Here is a 15,024-nt window from a genome sequence, read left to right as displayed (position 1 = left end):
TTTTTGGTCAGCCTTTGCCCCTTTCGACGTTAGTCAAACTCGTCAGCCTAGTGATTTCTTGCAGCTGCCCTCAGCCACGAAAAGTACGAGATTGGAGATTGTTGACTGCCTAGAAAGGATTTCCAACCTTGTGAGATTTATTGTGCCTGCGAACGGCTAAGCATAGCCCAGTCCCATTTTCTTGTTTGGTTGTTGTTGGTGGGTTCCTCTTTCTGGCTGGGTGCGGAAAAAGGACAACCTCACCAAGACAACTCCATCTTCACGTAGAAAGAGGAGGGGGGGATTGTAGAGTCAAAATGGGGGATTACGATGTTATATAAGGGCTATCGAATCTGCAAAATGGAAAATTCCGTCAACGTACATGAGAGTCATCACACTTCCCCTCATTCCCTCTTTTCTTGGTAAACCAGTAAACCACAGACTGTTCCATTGGGCCACGTCGGAAAGGCGGTTGTGGGTTGTGGAGTGTCCCAGGCCGACCGCTTTTTGGCCCAAACAGACAGTTTTAGTGTCCAGACTCTGTACTTTTGAGTGGTGCTTCCTCCACGATCCACCATCTGGCTACTGACAGTCGATTAGCTGTGATCCTCAATTCCTCCGATGGGCCCCTGCAAAGCATAATCCTGCTTTTCTTTTCCCTTTGCTCCCCCGTTCTGTTCCGCACCACTTCTCGGCCTTGCGGTGTTGACCGCTCTCTCCTGTAATTATGAAGACCGCCGCTCTCTCGCTGCTCCTGTTGGCGCTGGTCGGTCTGGTCGCCGCCTGGTCCAAAGAAGGTAGGTGTCCACATTGACTTCCCTATTCTGTCCCCATATCAGTCCATATCACAGCTATTTCCCAATGGCTTCAATTGCTCGTCGGTATACTCATGACATTTCCTAGACTACGAGATCTTCCGCCTGCGCGATGAACTGGCGACAACTGAAGGCACTAATGTGACCTTTTACGGTACGTGGCCCCAACTGCAATGGCAATGATAACCACAATTGCAATTGCCATGCATTGCGCTACTACAGACAAACAAACTAACACCTTCTTACTTACAGACTTCCTCGAGGTCCGCCCCAATGCCAGCCAAGAACAAATCGTCAAGGCCCACCGCAAAAAGTCCAAGAACCTGCACCCAGACAAGGTCCGCCGCTCCTTCATCGCCAATTACTCCAAGGACAAGACCAAGGCCAAGTCCTCCAAGGGCGTAAACGTCAACAAGGGTCCCTCCAAGCGCGAAGTCGACGCCGCCATCAAGGACGCCAATGCCCGCTCCGCACGCCTGAACCTCGTCGCCAATGTCCTCAAGGGCCCCAGCCGCGAGCGCTATGATCATTTCCTGAAGAACGGTTTCCCCCTCTGGAAGGGAACTGGTTACTACTATGATCGATTCCGTCCCGGTCTGGGCTCCGTGCTGCTGGGCTTGTTCCTGGTCTTCGGTGGTGCGGCGCACTACGGTGCACTGTATCTGGGCTGGAAGCGTCAGCGCGAGTTTGTCGATCGGTATATTCGCCAGGCGCGCCGTGCTGCTTGGGGTGATGAGTTGGGCGTGCGTGGGATTCCGGGTGTGGACTCGGCTACTGCTCCTGCCCCTGCTCCTGCTCCTGCTCCTAGCTCTGAGGCCCCCGAGGCTGGCGCAGTGGCTATGAACCGTCGTCAGAAGCGTATGATGGACAAGGAGAACCGTAAGGAGAAGAAGAGTGTTCGGAATGGTCGTGGTGTGGGCTCGGCTTCGGCTTCGGGTACCTCGACTCCTGTCGAGCAGCCAGCCGTGGCTGTGTCCACCGGCGAGCGTAAGCGTGTCGTTGCGGAGAATGGCAAGGTGTTGATCGTTGACTCTATCGGTAATGTCTTCCTGGAGGAGGAGTCTGAGGAGGGCGAGAAGCAGGAATTCCTGTTGGATATTGAGGAGATCCAGCGTCCGTCCATCCGGGATACGGTTGTCTGCAAGCTGCCCATTTGGGTGTACCGCAAGAGTGTGGGTCGCGTGCTCGGCTCGTCCCAGGCTGTGGAGGAGGAAGAGGATGTGACCGGTGCGGAGCTTGTTGAGGAGGTCGTTGAGGCTACCGCTACCACCAAGTCGTCTGCTCGTCGTCGCAACAAGCGTAACCAGCGGTCATAGACTGAGCTTCATTGGGGAGTGAGCTGAAAATGAGCCTCCATTTAGGCCGTGTCATTATCTGTATAACTTGATTTGATTTAACAAAAGCAAAAGCAGAATACGTGTAATAGAATAGATCGAATCCCAAACAAGGATACCCGCTACTGTACTGTACTACATGTTCATCTCAATTTTTGATCGTGTTCCCATTACAACACCCAAGCACCCTGCTGTACTACCCAGCAGCCTTAAATCCTAACCCTTACCTCGAGGCAATGACATCGTAAACAACCACTCTGACCTCTTCCAGCCACGTCCTCAATCCTGTAAAATAAGGTCCCTACCAGTGAGAATCGACCACAAACCCGCCTAGACGTAATGTAGGGAAGTCCAACGGGGCCCCATACCCACAGTTGGGTACCGACACAACTTCACCGACATATGGGGGCCAGTTCAGTACTTTACTTTAAAAAGGGTCTTTGGACAACCCCTCACTTCATTTTCAACCTTGAGTTCTCTTGTTTCTGTTCAGGTATTCCATTGCTGAAGTGACAGGTCTTGTTCATTCATTCTAAGGCTGCAAATGTCTCGAATGTATATGATGCTCAACGGATGCTTTTAAGGCAACGACAGTGATTCAATTGAGTAAGCCGCCCAGTACAATGTCTAGCACAGCAATAGGAGGTAGAATGGTAGCAGAGAAAGAAGATGGGAAGGGGAAAGGACATGAAAACAGGGCATAAGCAGTGAAAAAGCATCAAGGAAAGGAAACAAGCGTGCAATCGAGGATTGTAGGGTATTCATGACAGTCGTTACGGGTCACCGATGCACCACCCGTTGCAAGGAACTCCGACTTCGAGCTTGACTGCAAGTTCGACTCCAACTCCAACTTCGAAATCGACCTCGCCTTCACATCATCGGTAGATGATCTCAAGCTCAACCGCAGACACTCACTTCAGCTTGAGCAAGCTCAAGCAAACATCTTCGCCAAACTAACCAACCCACTCACACTCTCCGACAACCCCTTCCCACCCCCAACACCCCCCATCGCACCCTCCATCCCCCCAAACCCACGCGCGCCACCACCAGCACCACCAAGCGCACTGGCCACTCCATGCGGAAGTCTCAATCCAACCATAGCCAACAGCTTGACCAAAACGCCACTCGTCAACAGCGGCAGAATGACCAAGAAAAACACCTTAACAGGGTGCTTGCGCGCATACCGGACAATATCCCGGAAAAGCTTCTTGATGGAGTGAATCATGCGCTGGACGAAACCCTCCCGCGGCCGAGCCCGGCGCGACGACGACGAGAAGGTTGAGAAGACGGATGGACTGGAGGAGCGGCCTGTGGTGCCTCGGCCGAGGCTGAAAATTGACGGCGCCGAATGTCGGCCGTGGTGGGTTGAGGTGTAGCCTTTGTGGTGGCTAGAGGAGGAGTGGCCCTTTGTGCTGCGGGTTGGGGACCCTCTCCGGCGAACGAAGGCGCCTCCAGAGGAGGATTTGGTGGAGGAGGAGGCTCCGTCGAACCAGCCCATGATTGGGGTTTAAGTTGAGTGTGAGGGTAAGTTGATTTGGATTGGAGTTTTTGAATCGGGGGATTTGGGAAGGTGAGTGTTTTATGTGTGGTGATGATGAGCCTTTTTTCAGATGGCGGGAATTAGGATTGAGTGCGAGTCTTTGTTCAATTCTCGTTTGATCTGGACTTGCGAGGGGAGTTTTCGACTGGGGCTGTTCCACAGCGATCTCGATTGCGATCAGAGAAGAGAGAGTCGCAATCAATGCCGACGGGTGTAGAACGAAGCTGTCTAAAGTAGATCCCGCCGAAGATGTAGATGTAGATGTCAATGTCGATGTTACAGGTGCAGGATATGCCGGCGCTCAAGAATTGCTTGCGCCTCGTGACAGTCCGACGAATTCTAACCACTGTGTGGCAAGGGCAGAAGTGGATGAAAAGAGACAGATGCAGGTCAGGCCGCTAAGAGCTGCAGCGATGCGCACGTCGTCAGGTCTAGGCCGCGGGCGTACTGTATGTACAATCTATGAACCCACCGGGGACGGTTTGCTGTGTCGTGGCAAGTGACAGGAACAAGAATGTATAGAGTACGGAGTAGAATGGAGATCGTGAAGCTCATCAGCCTACGAGAGGGGTTAATCTGAGTGCCCCTGGAGAAAATGAAAATGCGGTGGCTGGGGGAGCGAATCGCACGTAAGCTTGGACATTTCAGAGTGAGACCGCTAGTACTTCAGCTGTGGACTCGTTACCCAGTGGTTTGGTTTCGGGTGCCTGGATGCCTCGACACCTTGACACCTAAGAACTGGAATCACATGTCTGTGGCTGGTAATTAGTGGCCTGAGGCATGAATCAGGCCGGAACGACGTCACTGGCGTCGACGGTGGTTCTTATACTCGTGGCTGTTCTTGGAGGCTTTCTAGAATTCATTTTCACTTCCTGCTTTGCGTGCCTCACTTCACCATGCCGAGTAAGTCTCTTGTTAAACATTTACAATAGTATAGCGGACTGACCACGATCTATTCACACAGAAAGCCCAGACTACTGTATGTCTATACTCAAGTTCCCCATCCAGCGCCCAACAAGCAAGCCTAATAGTCGCTACAGACAAGATCCTCGGTGTATCCAGCGATGCGACTCAGCCGCAGATTCGCAGCGCATATAAAAGGTAAGTAGTCTATGAGCATTCATACCCGAAGATCACCAGACCCATCCAAGATCCTCTCGAAACACCGCCTAGACTAACACGCCCTCCCAGGGAATCGCTAAAATCCCATCCCGATCGAGTCCCCGCCGACTCCCCCGAAAGACCAGCCCGAACCCAAAAATTCCAAGAAATCAACGACGCCTACTACACCCTCTCCGACCCAACCCGCCGCCGCGAATACGACCAAACCCGCGCCTTCGAACAAGCCGAAGAAGAAGTCGACGAAGAAGTTCCCCCAAGCGGCCGCAGTTTCCCATGGTCCGCCTTTGGCTTTGGTAGTCGCGCCGAGCGCGATGATGACCAATTCGGATCCGTCTTTGAGGAGATGCTACGCGAGGAAGGGCTCGCTGAGGAAGCTGGTGATGAGGGAAATCGGCGTACTCGACCTACAGGCCGGTTTTGGGCCATCGTTGGTGGAGTTAGTGGTGGTGCGCTGGGCTTTATCGTGGGGAATGTCCCTGGTGCGTTGGCGGGGGCTGTGGCTGGGAATCGGTTGGGTGCTGTTCGCGATGCGAAGGGGAAAAGTGTCTATGAGGTTTTCTTGGACCTTCCACAGCCGGATCGGGCGAGGCTCTTGAGTGAGCTTGCAGCAAAGGTGTTCCAGACTACGATGGGACGGTAGGGGATTTTGGGAATTGCATGGGATTTGATATTGGTTGGATTTTGGCGTTTGGTCTGGTAGTTTTGTCTTTCTATGAGCAGAAGTGGGGTTGGATGAGATCTTGCATTGGAATCTTGTGGAGATCGGTCCAGATCTCGGATACCGTTTAGCCGGATTACCTATGTAGATATACGAATACATTCAAGGAACAAGCTCTTTCCCGTATATAGTTATACGAGTATCATGTCTGCGATTAAATAGGGTCCATGCCAAGATTGGCCAGACTTTGGTCCTTATCGATAACAGGGCTTATTTACAGTACAACTTTCTGACCAGATCCCATCTCGGTCATCCCCTGTCATCCTTGCGGAGAAAGTTGGCCGCACTGCATTTATTTCTCTCTATAGAAACCCGCTGTTACTTTGATTGAGACATTGGTCATTTGATCGAATGATCTAGGTGGCATCCCGTCAATTCCAATAGTTCTGGACCGTCGCCCACGCTAGCCAACACCCCACCCACGCTCACCGCTTGCGGTCAAAAAGGACACCCCTCAATCAAAGGTCTATATTTATCCCCGCCTGGCCGCGCTGGTTTTTCTCTTCTGTTCTGTGACTTGACATTGTTAATTGCTTCCCCAAAATGACTACCGCTACAGCTGTTTACCCTACTCTGGAGAACCGTCCGCTCAAGGACACCATTGTTCTCTTCGATGTGGACGAGACCCTGAGCAAGGCCCGGCGGGTATGTTTGCGACAGAACACCCCTCAAACAAAGCAATTGCTAACACGACGTCTTGTTTATTTAGTCCGCCACTCCTGAGATGCACGAGTTGCTCTCTCGGTTGCGACACAAGTGCGCCATCGGATATGTTCGTGCCTCCTCCCACTCTCCTGCGTCCCCAGTCGAATCTAACTAGAAAACACCGTTCAGGTCGGCGGCTCCAACTACGTTAAGCAGCAGGAGCAGTTGGGCAATGCGACTACCGAAGTCACCTCCCTGTTCGATTTCTGCTTCTCCGAGAACGGCCTCGTGGCCTGGCGCCTGGGCAAGCCTCTCGACAGCAACAGCTTCATCCAGTGGCTTGGGGAGGACAAGTACCAGGACCTCGCCGATTTCTGCCTTCGTTATATTTCCAACGTCAAATTGCCCAGGAAGCGTGGTACTTTCATTGAGTTCCGCAATGGCATGATCAATGTCAGCCCTGTTGGACGTAATGCCAGTGTGGAGGAGCGGAATGAGTTCGAGGCGTATGTTTACGCATTCCCGAAGAACCAGCTATGCTCTGTGAGATAGCAGGATATGCGAGGACATTTTGGCTGACACTGGAATTAGTTATGACAAGATCCACAACATCCGTCGGGATATGGTCGAGGCCCTGAAGAAGGAGTTCCCCGACTACGGTCTCACGTAAGTTTGCGCCAACAGAATGATGTATACCGTGAAAGTATAGCCCTAACGACTGTTCTGCAACACAGCTACTCCGTCGGTGGCCAGATCTCCTTCGATGTCTTCCCCACCGGTTGGGACAAGACTTACTGCCTGCAGCACGTCGAGGCCGAGAAGAACATCACCGGTATCGAGTACAAGACCATCCACTTCTTCGGAGACAAGTGCTTCCCCGGTGGCAACGATTATGAGATCTACTCCGACCCCCGCACGATCGGTCACTCGGTTGATGGTCCTGAGGACACCATGAAGCAGTTGAAGGAGCTCTTTGACCTTTAAATTATTGAGCGAGTCGCGCCGTGAGTTATCCGCGGAAGTGGCATGATGTTGCGAAATAGCGTATGCATATTGAAAAGCTTGGAAGAACCTGTTAGAAGGGTCCTCGGTCGCTCTGAAAGATATTTGTCGAAAGATAATCGATAGAAATCGATCCTAATTCCATGAACTGTTATGATGATTGTCTGTCCCTTGATTAGGAGGTGTATGTATGTTTTCCGGAAATTTGCGGGGCGCATCGGGGAAAGCGTCGATCTTCCAAGGTTTCCCGATCCGCGTTTAGTCATCCGTCCAATTCTTTGCCTGCGTCACAAACTTTGCCTGCGTCACAAATCGCTTCCAACCTTACACCAAAAGAATTGTCTCTCTCTATCTCCATCGTGCATGGAATAAACCCATACCCTCGAGCTATGGCGTCTCAAAAACACGTCGCGGAGGTGCCGCGCAACCTACTCCCTCGCTTGACCTGGAACAGCTCCTCTTCTCGTCCATCCGTCACTCCCTCACATTGTCCCGCTCTCACAAAAAGAACGACAACCTATAACTACTCCCAGGGATGGAGTCCTCTAAATCGCCAAATCCACTCACTCACTGCTCGTCACCAGTCCTCCCGAGCCTTTTCTACCGCTATCCGTGACTCCCACTTCGTTTCTCCTGTTTCCCGCCGACCGTCTACTTCACCTGCCTCACGCCCGGCCGGGGAACAACCTCTCACCAGTCCGGTCCGTCACAATGGCGTTTACGTCGCTGCGTTCAAGCCCGCTCAGCGCGCTTTCCATGCGACACCCTCTCGACCTCGTGATCACCATTTTGACACCCTCCGCTTCGTTAAGAGGCTTCAGGCCGAGGGGTTCAGTGAGGAACAGGCCGTGGCTATGATGCGTGTGTTGAACGATATCATCCAAGAGTCTATTCAAAACTTGACGCGGACGATGGTCCTCCGCGAAGGTAAGCATTCCGACATTTGAGCTAGCTTTCCTCTGCGCCTTATGTCCGGAGACGTCTAACCAGAGGCATTCCATCATAGATTCGGAGCGATCAACATACACCCAAAAAGTCGACTTCGCCAAGCTACGCTCCGAACTCCTAAACGCCGATTCCACCGAAGCACAACTGACCCGCTCATCACACGAGAAGATCGCAGCGGATCTCGCAAAGCTTAACTCGCGGCTGCGCGACGAGATCGGCCGCACACAAGCCTCCGTCCGATTAGATCTGAATCTGGAGAAGGGCCGGATCCGCGAGGAGGCCAATGGCCAAGAGATGCGGATTAAGGAAACGGAAACGCGCATTGAGCAGGAGGTTGCTGGTCTACGGGAGCGTGTCGAGGCTGTCAAGTTCTCGACCCTGCAGTGGCTGATGTATGATTTCCGAACTCGTTTATCATCGGATAGATTGATGCTAACTTCTGTTTTCTTTACTCTAGGGGTGTCTGTACCGGTACTGCTGCTCTGATTCTTGGTGCTTGGCGCCTGTTTATGTGATTTGCTTTTGTATAGACTTGTGTGCATGGCTACGGAGCGTTTCTTTTCTTGGTTGTTTTATACATGAGACTTGGTGTCTCCTCGACTTTTTTCTTTCTTTTGCATCAATACTTTGCTTTCACTCTCTGCTCTGGCTTGTGACCGAGTTAGTTAGATAGCGATGAACCGTGTTCCTCTTCATTGGATGTTGTCTATTGTAGAGCCTATCGTTCCTTGGCTAGGGGCTACATACTATATGAGTCAATCCAACAAAACACTAGCAAAATCCGAATGAACTTTTCGAGTGTTCAAAACGATTCGAAATATTTCACTGTAACCCATTTAGGCAGGCACTGTCTATCTGCAAGACAAATTGTCCCACCCCGGAACCCCGTCGGCATCAACAAAACGCTAGTCCATCGACGTTATAGTATCAGCCGATGCTCGGCAAACGCTGTCTGAATAAAACAATCAACCCCATTACTTCCCAAAACAAGCCTCGTCATGACGAATCCCATCCTATGAAATGCAATTTTCAACCAAGCTAAGCATCAGAACTCCTCCCACGGGTGCCGAACTCCCGATTGGAGTGCCTGGCACCTTCCCCTGGAGCTTATCTTGCGCGGGGGTCAAGGCGGCCTGGCCTGCATGATCGGCTGTGAATGTTGCATCCTCGTGCGGAGTACACGGTTTAGTCTCCACTAGCTTGTCACCGGGCTGCATGATGATAATGGCGTTGTTCAAGTCTTTGCTAGCGTCGTTGACGAGCTGGCTACCTGATTCGATTCTGGCCAGCATAAAGTCGCCTCCACTCGCCGCGCACCTGGCTCTCTTGCTGTTCGTGCTTTGGCTTTTTTGGAAGTCGGTCTTCCTTTTGTCGGATCTGTGGTCTTTACTGAATGACCTTGCGAGTTTGAAGTCACCTCGCTTTGCTCAGGCAAAAGATAGATTGGAGTCCGGTGACCGGGAATACAGGTGGATTTACGGGAGAGATCTTTGGTCGCTAAGGTTTGCTATTGCTACCATGATTATCATGCAGCTCCTGAACGTGTGGCTCTTTTTGGGGCAAGTTGAGCTTATTTATGCTGCGTACTCGTCCACGGGCGTACTTGATGTGTTTGAGGTGTATCAGCCTGTCACGTTTGCGCCGAAGAGTCACAATGGATGTGACCTGGATATGCTATTGATGGAGCATTCCTTTGGTGAAAGCTATGGCGTGCCATTTGTTGGTAAGTATTACCTTAGGGAGCTTGCTGATATATGAAATGATGCTAACCTCGGTGACGTTCAGGAAGCTATGAGCCCCCAAGTTGCAAATTTGATACCGTCAGGATCAACATGACTGTCACCTCCAGTGGACACCAGTATGATCGATTGGCACTGATGTACCTGGGTGATGCAGAGGTCTTCCGCACCTCGACTGCAGAGCCAACATCCACGGGAATCGTGTGGACATACATCAAGGAGATGTCGCAGTATAATGCCTTGTGGACTGAGTCGCAGAAACTAATCTTTGATCTGGGGAATATCATTACGGATGTTTATACGGGACCTTTCAATGTCACGCTGACGGTGCACTTCTCATACACGGGGAACGCGAGAAGCGCAGATATCATCTATCCTATCTCGGCCAAGAAGTCTGCTTCGAACTCCGCCAGTGCGTTCACGGTTCCAACTGATAACACAACCGTCTCTTATACAATTCCCGACACGGTATCACGGGCTGTAGTTGCCATTTCCGCCTGTGGTCAATCTCAGGAGGAGTTTTGGTGGTCGAATGTTTTCTCGGAGGATACAGAGGATTTCATAAGCACCGTGGGCGAGCTCTACGGGTACTCCCCCTTCCGAGAGATTCAGCTCTACATTGATGGTATTCTTGCTGGCGTCGTGTGGCCCTTCCCTGTTATCTTCACTGGGGGTGTAGCACCTGGTTTTTGGCGCCCGATTGTTGGTATTGATGCCTTTGATCTTCGCCAACCAGAGATTGATATCTCGCCTTTCCTTCCACTGGTGCAAGATGGTCAGGAACATTCGTTCGAGATTCGAGTCACAGGGTTGAATATCACTGGTGGAACTGCCACCTTTGCTGATACTGTGGGCTCCTACTGGGTTGTCACTGGCAACATCTTCCTCTACACTGGGGACAAGACAAGCTCAAAAGCCCTGGTCACTCGCAGCAAAACCGTTCCTCACGTGGAAGCTCCTGCGCCTAAATTCACCGTCACTCGACACCTGGCGCAGAACGAGACCGGCGAAAACGACACATTGTCATATTCTGTAACTGCAGAGCGGACCTTCATTGCATCTTCCCCAGAATATTCGTGGTCACAAAAACTATCTTTCTCCAACTACGGCTACCTCAACCAACAAGGATACAGTCAAGTCAACACACAACTGACTTCTGGAAAGAACACCATCTCAAAACTCGGAATCAAATCAAGCTCCAATGAAACCACCTTTAGCTACCCTCTCATCGTCAACGCAACTTACGGCATTACCACAAATTCCCTTACAATCGATGCATGGATGGAACGAGGTCTTGAAATTAAATCTACCGGTGGTCCAGGTCTATCAACCTACACGTTCGTCTCCGGACCATCCCAGCTCCACACCACGCAGTCCGGCAATGCGACATATAAGTCAGCCACTGGATCAAGCTCAGCTTCTACTGGTAACACGGCTGATGAGTTCTCCGGTGTTGCAAATGGAGTGTCTTATTCAAGATCTGTTACGGCTGCTAATGGGAACGTCGTCTCCGATACTCAGGGCGGTGCGAAGAAGGTATACAAGGATATGACTGCATTTGGTCGGGGTAGTGTGCGGAGTATGCTTGGAAGAGGACCGGGTAGTCCACCCAGTTAGGGGTTTGAGGACTGTCTGCTTTCATTGGTTGGCTACGTATAGCATTATTGTCTAGGCAATAAATGACAGTAATAATTGAGAATTCGAAGCCATGTTGAGAGGTGGCATGATGCTTTTAAAGGTGTGCGAACGAATAGAGATTGAGCATTTCTGGTGTCAGGGTGATTGTTGTTGAAAGTAATGAGCCACAAGTAAGAGTTTTATGAGAGAAGTTTATACGGAATGAAGGCTTGAGTTGCCTAAGAGGAAGAACTAGAAAAAGGATTGTGCGAAGGAGAAGGCTTGTCCGGTTTCAACAATTGTTGCACCCAACGACTTGATGAACCGCGAGACACGTTTTGCCAGCAAGTAACCTCAGCATGGCGAATGTCATTTTTCGATGTGGTTGGTGACCGCCGTGCTTGCGGATCTTGACTGGCCTCGTGTGAGTCGCGTCGAAGTAGTCTTGGATGTCGACGCACTCGTACGGTATCCCCCAATCTTGTATATCCGCTTAGTGGAGGTCGCAATGCTTCAGGATGACGGCGATATCCGGCCGTTGCACCACTTGGGCGCACCTATTGTTCACCCTGCTGCGAGGCTTCTTCCGCGTATTACTGGCATACCTTCACGACCTCTCGTGGGTAAGGCCGGAACTTGAGCTTGCCCAATGTGTCGGCGGGTGACCCCTGAGTCATACGGTTCGGCGACGACGTGTCGAAGTCTTTGTTAATAATGGCGTCTTGGGAGCGAAGGCGTTGATCGAACGTCACACCCTCCTTGACATCTTGGCCTCGATCGCCACCCCTATGAGGAGACGTGGTAGACAAGACGGGCTGAGTACCGTGGTCAATCGAGGAAACTGGTGTCCCCTTAGGCGGATTGAAAGCAGACTCCTGATCACTGCCTCAAGAGTCCAGGCTTGTGTTGCCCCGAGGAGGGAAGGATTGTTGGATAAGGTCACGCTCGCTGTTGGTGGCCACACATTTCGCCAATTCCCGCTTGGGGGTGTTCTTCTAGACTGGCAGGTTCCTCAATTGCGGTCTCGTGCAACATCCTCCCACTTTTTTGGGCAGTGTTTCTTTTCAAGGGCTGCCCGAATTTCATCGACTCCAGAGCCCTGGCAGGCTTGAAAATCTGGTGGGGACTCAAGTCCAGCAATGCATCATTGGAAATGTATATACCCCCAAACATTTCCTGGGGCATGATCTTCTCTGGGCAATGAATATAAGCGTAGGGTTCTTCCCTTTCCTCCTCAATTTCCATGGCTTGACAAATATTGCGATTTGTTCACAAATAATCAGAGGTCGATATCTTTGAGTTCTCCTGGTCGAGAAAGCCGGGCAGCAGTGCCTCGCACACTCCAGGGCCAACAACCAGTGCGGTTGATGAAGGAAAGCGAGAGGGATCACCGAGGTGGGTTCAGTCTTGGTGCTCGATTTTCCATCTTGGCGATTCTGGCAGCATGATCGTTTCAAGAGTAGGTTTTCTATGTGGCAAAGAGATTAAGTTAGACAGAATGGGTTATGTTGCTCAATCCCAACGAAAGATATATCATACCACGCGGGACGATTATGAAGAGTGACACCAATAGGTGCGCTAGAATCCAACAGAGTGAAGCAAGTGTTGAAGGAGCAGAAGGTGTGGAGAAGAGGAGAGATCCACTTGGTCATTGCTAATAAAGCCGTGTTGAGAGTGTTTCCGGGTATATAACAAGCGAGTGTTCAGCACCGTTCAAGGTGTCAAGCACGGTGAATAGACTGAGACAGTGTGCAGTCAATATAGAGGTATAAAGGTAGACACCGTTTATTGAGCCCTGAGAAACCTAGCATGGTTGGCGAGAGGATCTGCTGGAAGGGATACGCAGTATCAGATATGTTAACGGTGGAAGAGAAAAGAGCCCTGAATATAGGAATGGAGATTGCTTATATGCACAGGGTTAGCCACATCGTTCAACCGGAACTTTCCACATGGCTTGTTTCCTCAGGCTAAATAGGTAATGCCTTTATGGGCTTCGTCTTTTGGAAGCATCAACAGCAGTATGGAGGACCTAGCTGCCCTCAAATTTCTATTCACAATATATAGAATCTGATGCTTATATATAGCCTTCAATTAGACTCCGATACTGATAGTGGAATCTAGTCGACCTAGATAGTACTATTGTCTTCTAGTGCTAGGGTTATCCGTGGAGCTTTGATGTTTGCATGTTCCTTACTCCCTCTCCCTTCTTCCCCTTTCTTCTTCCCCTTTCTTCTTCCCCTTTCTTCTTCCCCTTTCCTCTTCCTCTCTCCTCTTCCTCTCTCCTCTTCCTCTCTCCTCTTCCTCTCTCCTCTTCCTCTCTCCTCTTCCTCTCTCCTTTCCCATTTTCCTCCCTAACACCTCTCTCCCTCACTTCTTTTCTCCTACACTTTCTCCTCACACATCGCTCACTTCTCGTCAGGATCGGCTCACATCTTGAACAAAGACTTAAGCAGACACCGTCTTAGACTGCACTTAACAACGAGATGGCGGACTCTCAGCAAGGCACAAAGCGCTCCTACGACGAGATAAACAGCCCTGATCATCTCCAATCCGGATTTCAGAGGTGAGTGCTCAGTCTTTAATAATCAAACATTACTAATATTCAAAGATTCTTCAACTCCGAAAGTTTCTCTGATATCACGATCATTTCTGGTAGCCAGAGCTTCCACGCGCACAAACTTGTACTGTCTGCGCAATCCGACTACTTTGCCAGCATATTCAGCGGTCCTTGGAAGGTAAGAAAGTCACCTTCGCAAAAGTTCTCACTGACGGAAAATCAGGAGTCTCAAAGAAACCATAATCATTCTCGAAGATGATCCCTCTAGCACTGTTGAGGCCATGCTTCGGTTCCTCTATTATCTCGATCCCTACTCCCCCCTCGCCCCCAGTCGAAGTGTCAACCACGCTTTTCAACGTCATGCTTTACATTACAAGTGACAAATACATGATCCCGAACCTAAAGTGTCTCGCGAAATAACAGTGTGAAACTTTGGTGAGAACAACCTGGAATGATAAAGACTTTCCGGATGTAATTTCGGAAATCTACCAATCTACAAGATAGAAGGAACCGGGTCCTCCGGGACCTCGCATTGTTAACTGTGCAACCACGTCTGGACACTTTGAAGTTAAAACCGGCCTTCCGAGACGTGGTGCGTGAAATTGGGGAATTTTCAAGTGATCTCATTCTTCGAACACCGGGTGATAAAGTTTGTTATTATTCCTGTGGCAACGATCGATGCCGTACAATATGGTGGATGATGCCTGGGGATGATTCTTCCCGGCTCAGATGCCCTCTTTGCCGTGCAAGGTTCGATTTCACGGTGATGGAATAGAATGTATCACTATTTGTCTTTTTCTAGGATTTTCCTGGCATTTCCATTGATATGGCACGGAAGAGTATGAGCACGGTTTTCGAATTTCTGGTGTTTTTATGGGATTATATGGATTTATTGCTAGGAAACCTCCGATTCACCAACAATACATGTTACAAAATCCCTGACGCAGACAGTAACTTACCTTAAATGCGTAATATAGAAAGCGTGACTCTGTTCAATCCATCATCGCG

The 15,024-nt window shown here is 50.5% G+C and overlaps 9 protein-coding genes across 9 annotated transcripts; 6 read left to right on the top strand and 3 right to left on the bottom strand.

Moving 5' to 3' along the window:
* Positions 1-706: 706 nt before the first annotated feature.
* Positions 707-2,110, top strand: N7473_000584 (uncharacterized protein; the record flags this gene model as incomplete). The annotated part of the gene is made up of 3 exons (XM_057146524.1): positions 707-776; positions 883-948; positions 1,047-2,110. The coding sequence occupies 3 exons, from the start codon at positions 707-709 to the stop codon at positions 2,108-2,110; spliced, it is 1,200 nt and encodes a 399-aa protein (XP_057014410.1).
* Positions 2,111-3,059: 949 nt separating this feature from the next.
* Positions 3,060-3,626, bottom strand: N7473_000583 (uncharacterized protein; the record flags this gene model as incomplete). Its single annotated transcript, XM_057146523.1, has 1 exon — positions 3,060-3,626. The coding sequence occupies one exon, from the start codon at positions 3,624-3,626 to the stop codon at positions 3,060-3,062; it is 567 nt and encodes a 188-aa protein (XP_057014409.1).
* A 938-nt stretch (positions 3,627-4,564) lies between these two features.
* On the top strand, positions 4,565-5,430 carry N7473_000582 (putative DnaJ chaperone (Caj1); the record flags this gene model as incomplete). The annotated part of the gene is made up of 4 exons (XM_057146522.1): positions 4,565-4,571; positions 4,633-4,647; positions 4,709-4,769; positions 4,860-5,430. The coding sequence occupies 4 exons, from the start codon at positions 4,565-4,567 to the stop codon at positions 5,428-5,430; spliced, it is 654 nt and encodes a 217-aa protein (XP_057014408.1).
* A 621-nt stretch (positions 5,431-6,051) lies between these two features.
* On the top strand, positions 6,052-7,137 carry sec53 (phosphomannomutase SEC53; the record flags this gene model as incomplete). The annotated part of the gene is made up of 5 exons (XM_057146521.1): positions 6,052-6,153; positions 6,218-6,280; positions 6,343-6,659; positions 6,745-6,819; positions 6,888-7,137. 5 exons carry the CDS (start codon positions 6,052-6,054, stop codon positions 7,135-7,137), a joined length of 807 nt encoding a protein of 268 aa, XP_057014407.1.
* Positions 7,138-7,461: 324 nt separating this feature from the next.
* N7473_000580 (CCDC90 family protein) lies at positions 7,462-8,879 on the top strand. The gene is made up of 3 exons (XM_057146520.1): positions 7,462-8,082; positions 8,162-8,495; positions 8,561-8,879. The coding sequence occupies exons 1-3, from the start codon at positions 7,545-7,547 to the stop codon at positions 8,616-8,618; spliced, it is 930 nt and encodes a 309-aa protein (XP_057014406.1). The 5' UTR covers positions 7,462-7,544; the 3' UTR covers positions 8,619-8,879.
* A 237-nt stretch (positions 8,880-9,116) lies between these two features.
* Positions 9,117-9,320, bottom strand: N7473_000579 (uncharacterized protein; the record flags this gene model as incomplete). Its single annotated transcript, XM_057146519.1, has 1 exon — positions 9,117-9,320. One exon carries the CDS (start codon positions 9,318-9,320, stop codon positions 9,117-9,119), a length of 204 nt encoding a protein of 67 aa, XP_057014405.1.
* Positions 9,321-9,621: 301 nt separating this feature from the next.
* On the top strand, positions 9,622-11,459 carry N7473_000578 (uncharacterized protein; the record flags this gene model as incomplete). The annotated part of the gene is made up of 2 exons (XM_057146518.1): positions 9,622-9,826; positions 9,889-11,459. The coding sequence occupies 2 exons, from the start codon at positions 9,622-9,624 to the stop codon at positions 11,457-11,459; spliced, it is 1,776 nt and encodes a 591-aa protein (XP_057014404.1).
* A 593-nt stretch (positions 11,460-12,052) lies between these two features.
* N7473_000577 (uncharacterized protein) lies at positions 12,053-12,704 on the bottom strand (the record flags this gene model as incomplete). The annotated part of the gene is made up of 2 exons (XM_057146517.1): positions 12,053-12,341; positions 12,424-12,704. The coding sequence occupies 2 exons, from the start codon at positions 12,702-12,704 to the stop codon at positions 12,053-12,055; spliced, it is 570 nt and encodes a 189-aa protein (XP_057014403.1).
* Positions 12,705-13,942: 1,238 nt separating this feature from the next.
* Positions 13,943-14,436, top strand: N7473_000576 (BTB/POZ domain-containing protein; the record flags this gene model as incomplete). Its single annotated transcript, XM_057146516.1, has 3 exons — positions 13,943-14,022; positions 14,068-14,194; positions 14,272-14,436. 3 exons carry the CDS (start codon positions 13,943-13,945, stop codon positions 14,434-14,436), a joined length of 372 nt encoding a protein of 123 aa, XP_057014402.1.
* Between the last annotated feature and the right edge of the window lie 588 nt (positions 14,437-15,024).

This window comes from Penicillium subrubescens, assembly GCF_028828155.1.
Source record: "Penicillium subrubescens strain IBT 31985 chromosome Unknown utg000001l_segment0_segment0, whole genome shotgun sequence".
Taxonomy (NCBI): Eukaryota; Fungi; Ascomycota; class Eurotiomycetes; order Eurotiales; family Aspergillaceae; genus Penicillium; species Penicillium subrubescens.
The sequence above is the reverse complement of the archived record's forward strand: the minus strand, read 5'-3'. Positions and strand labels throughout refer to the sequence as shown.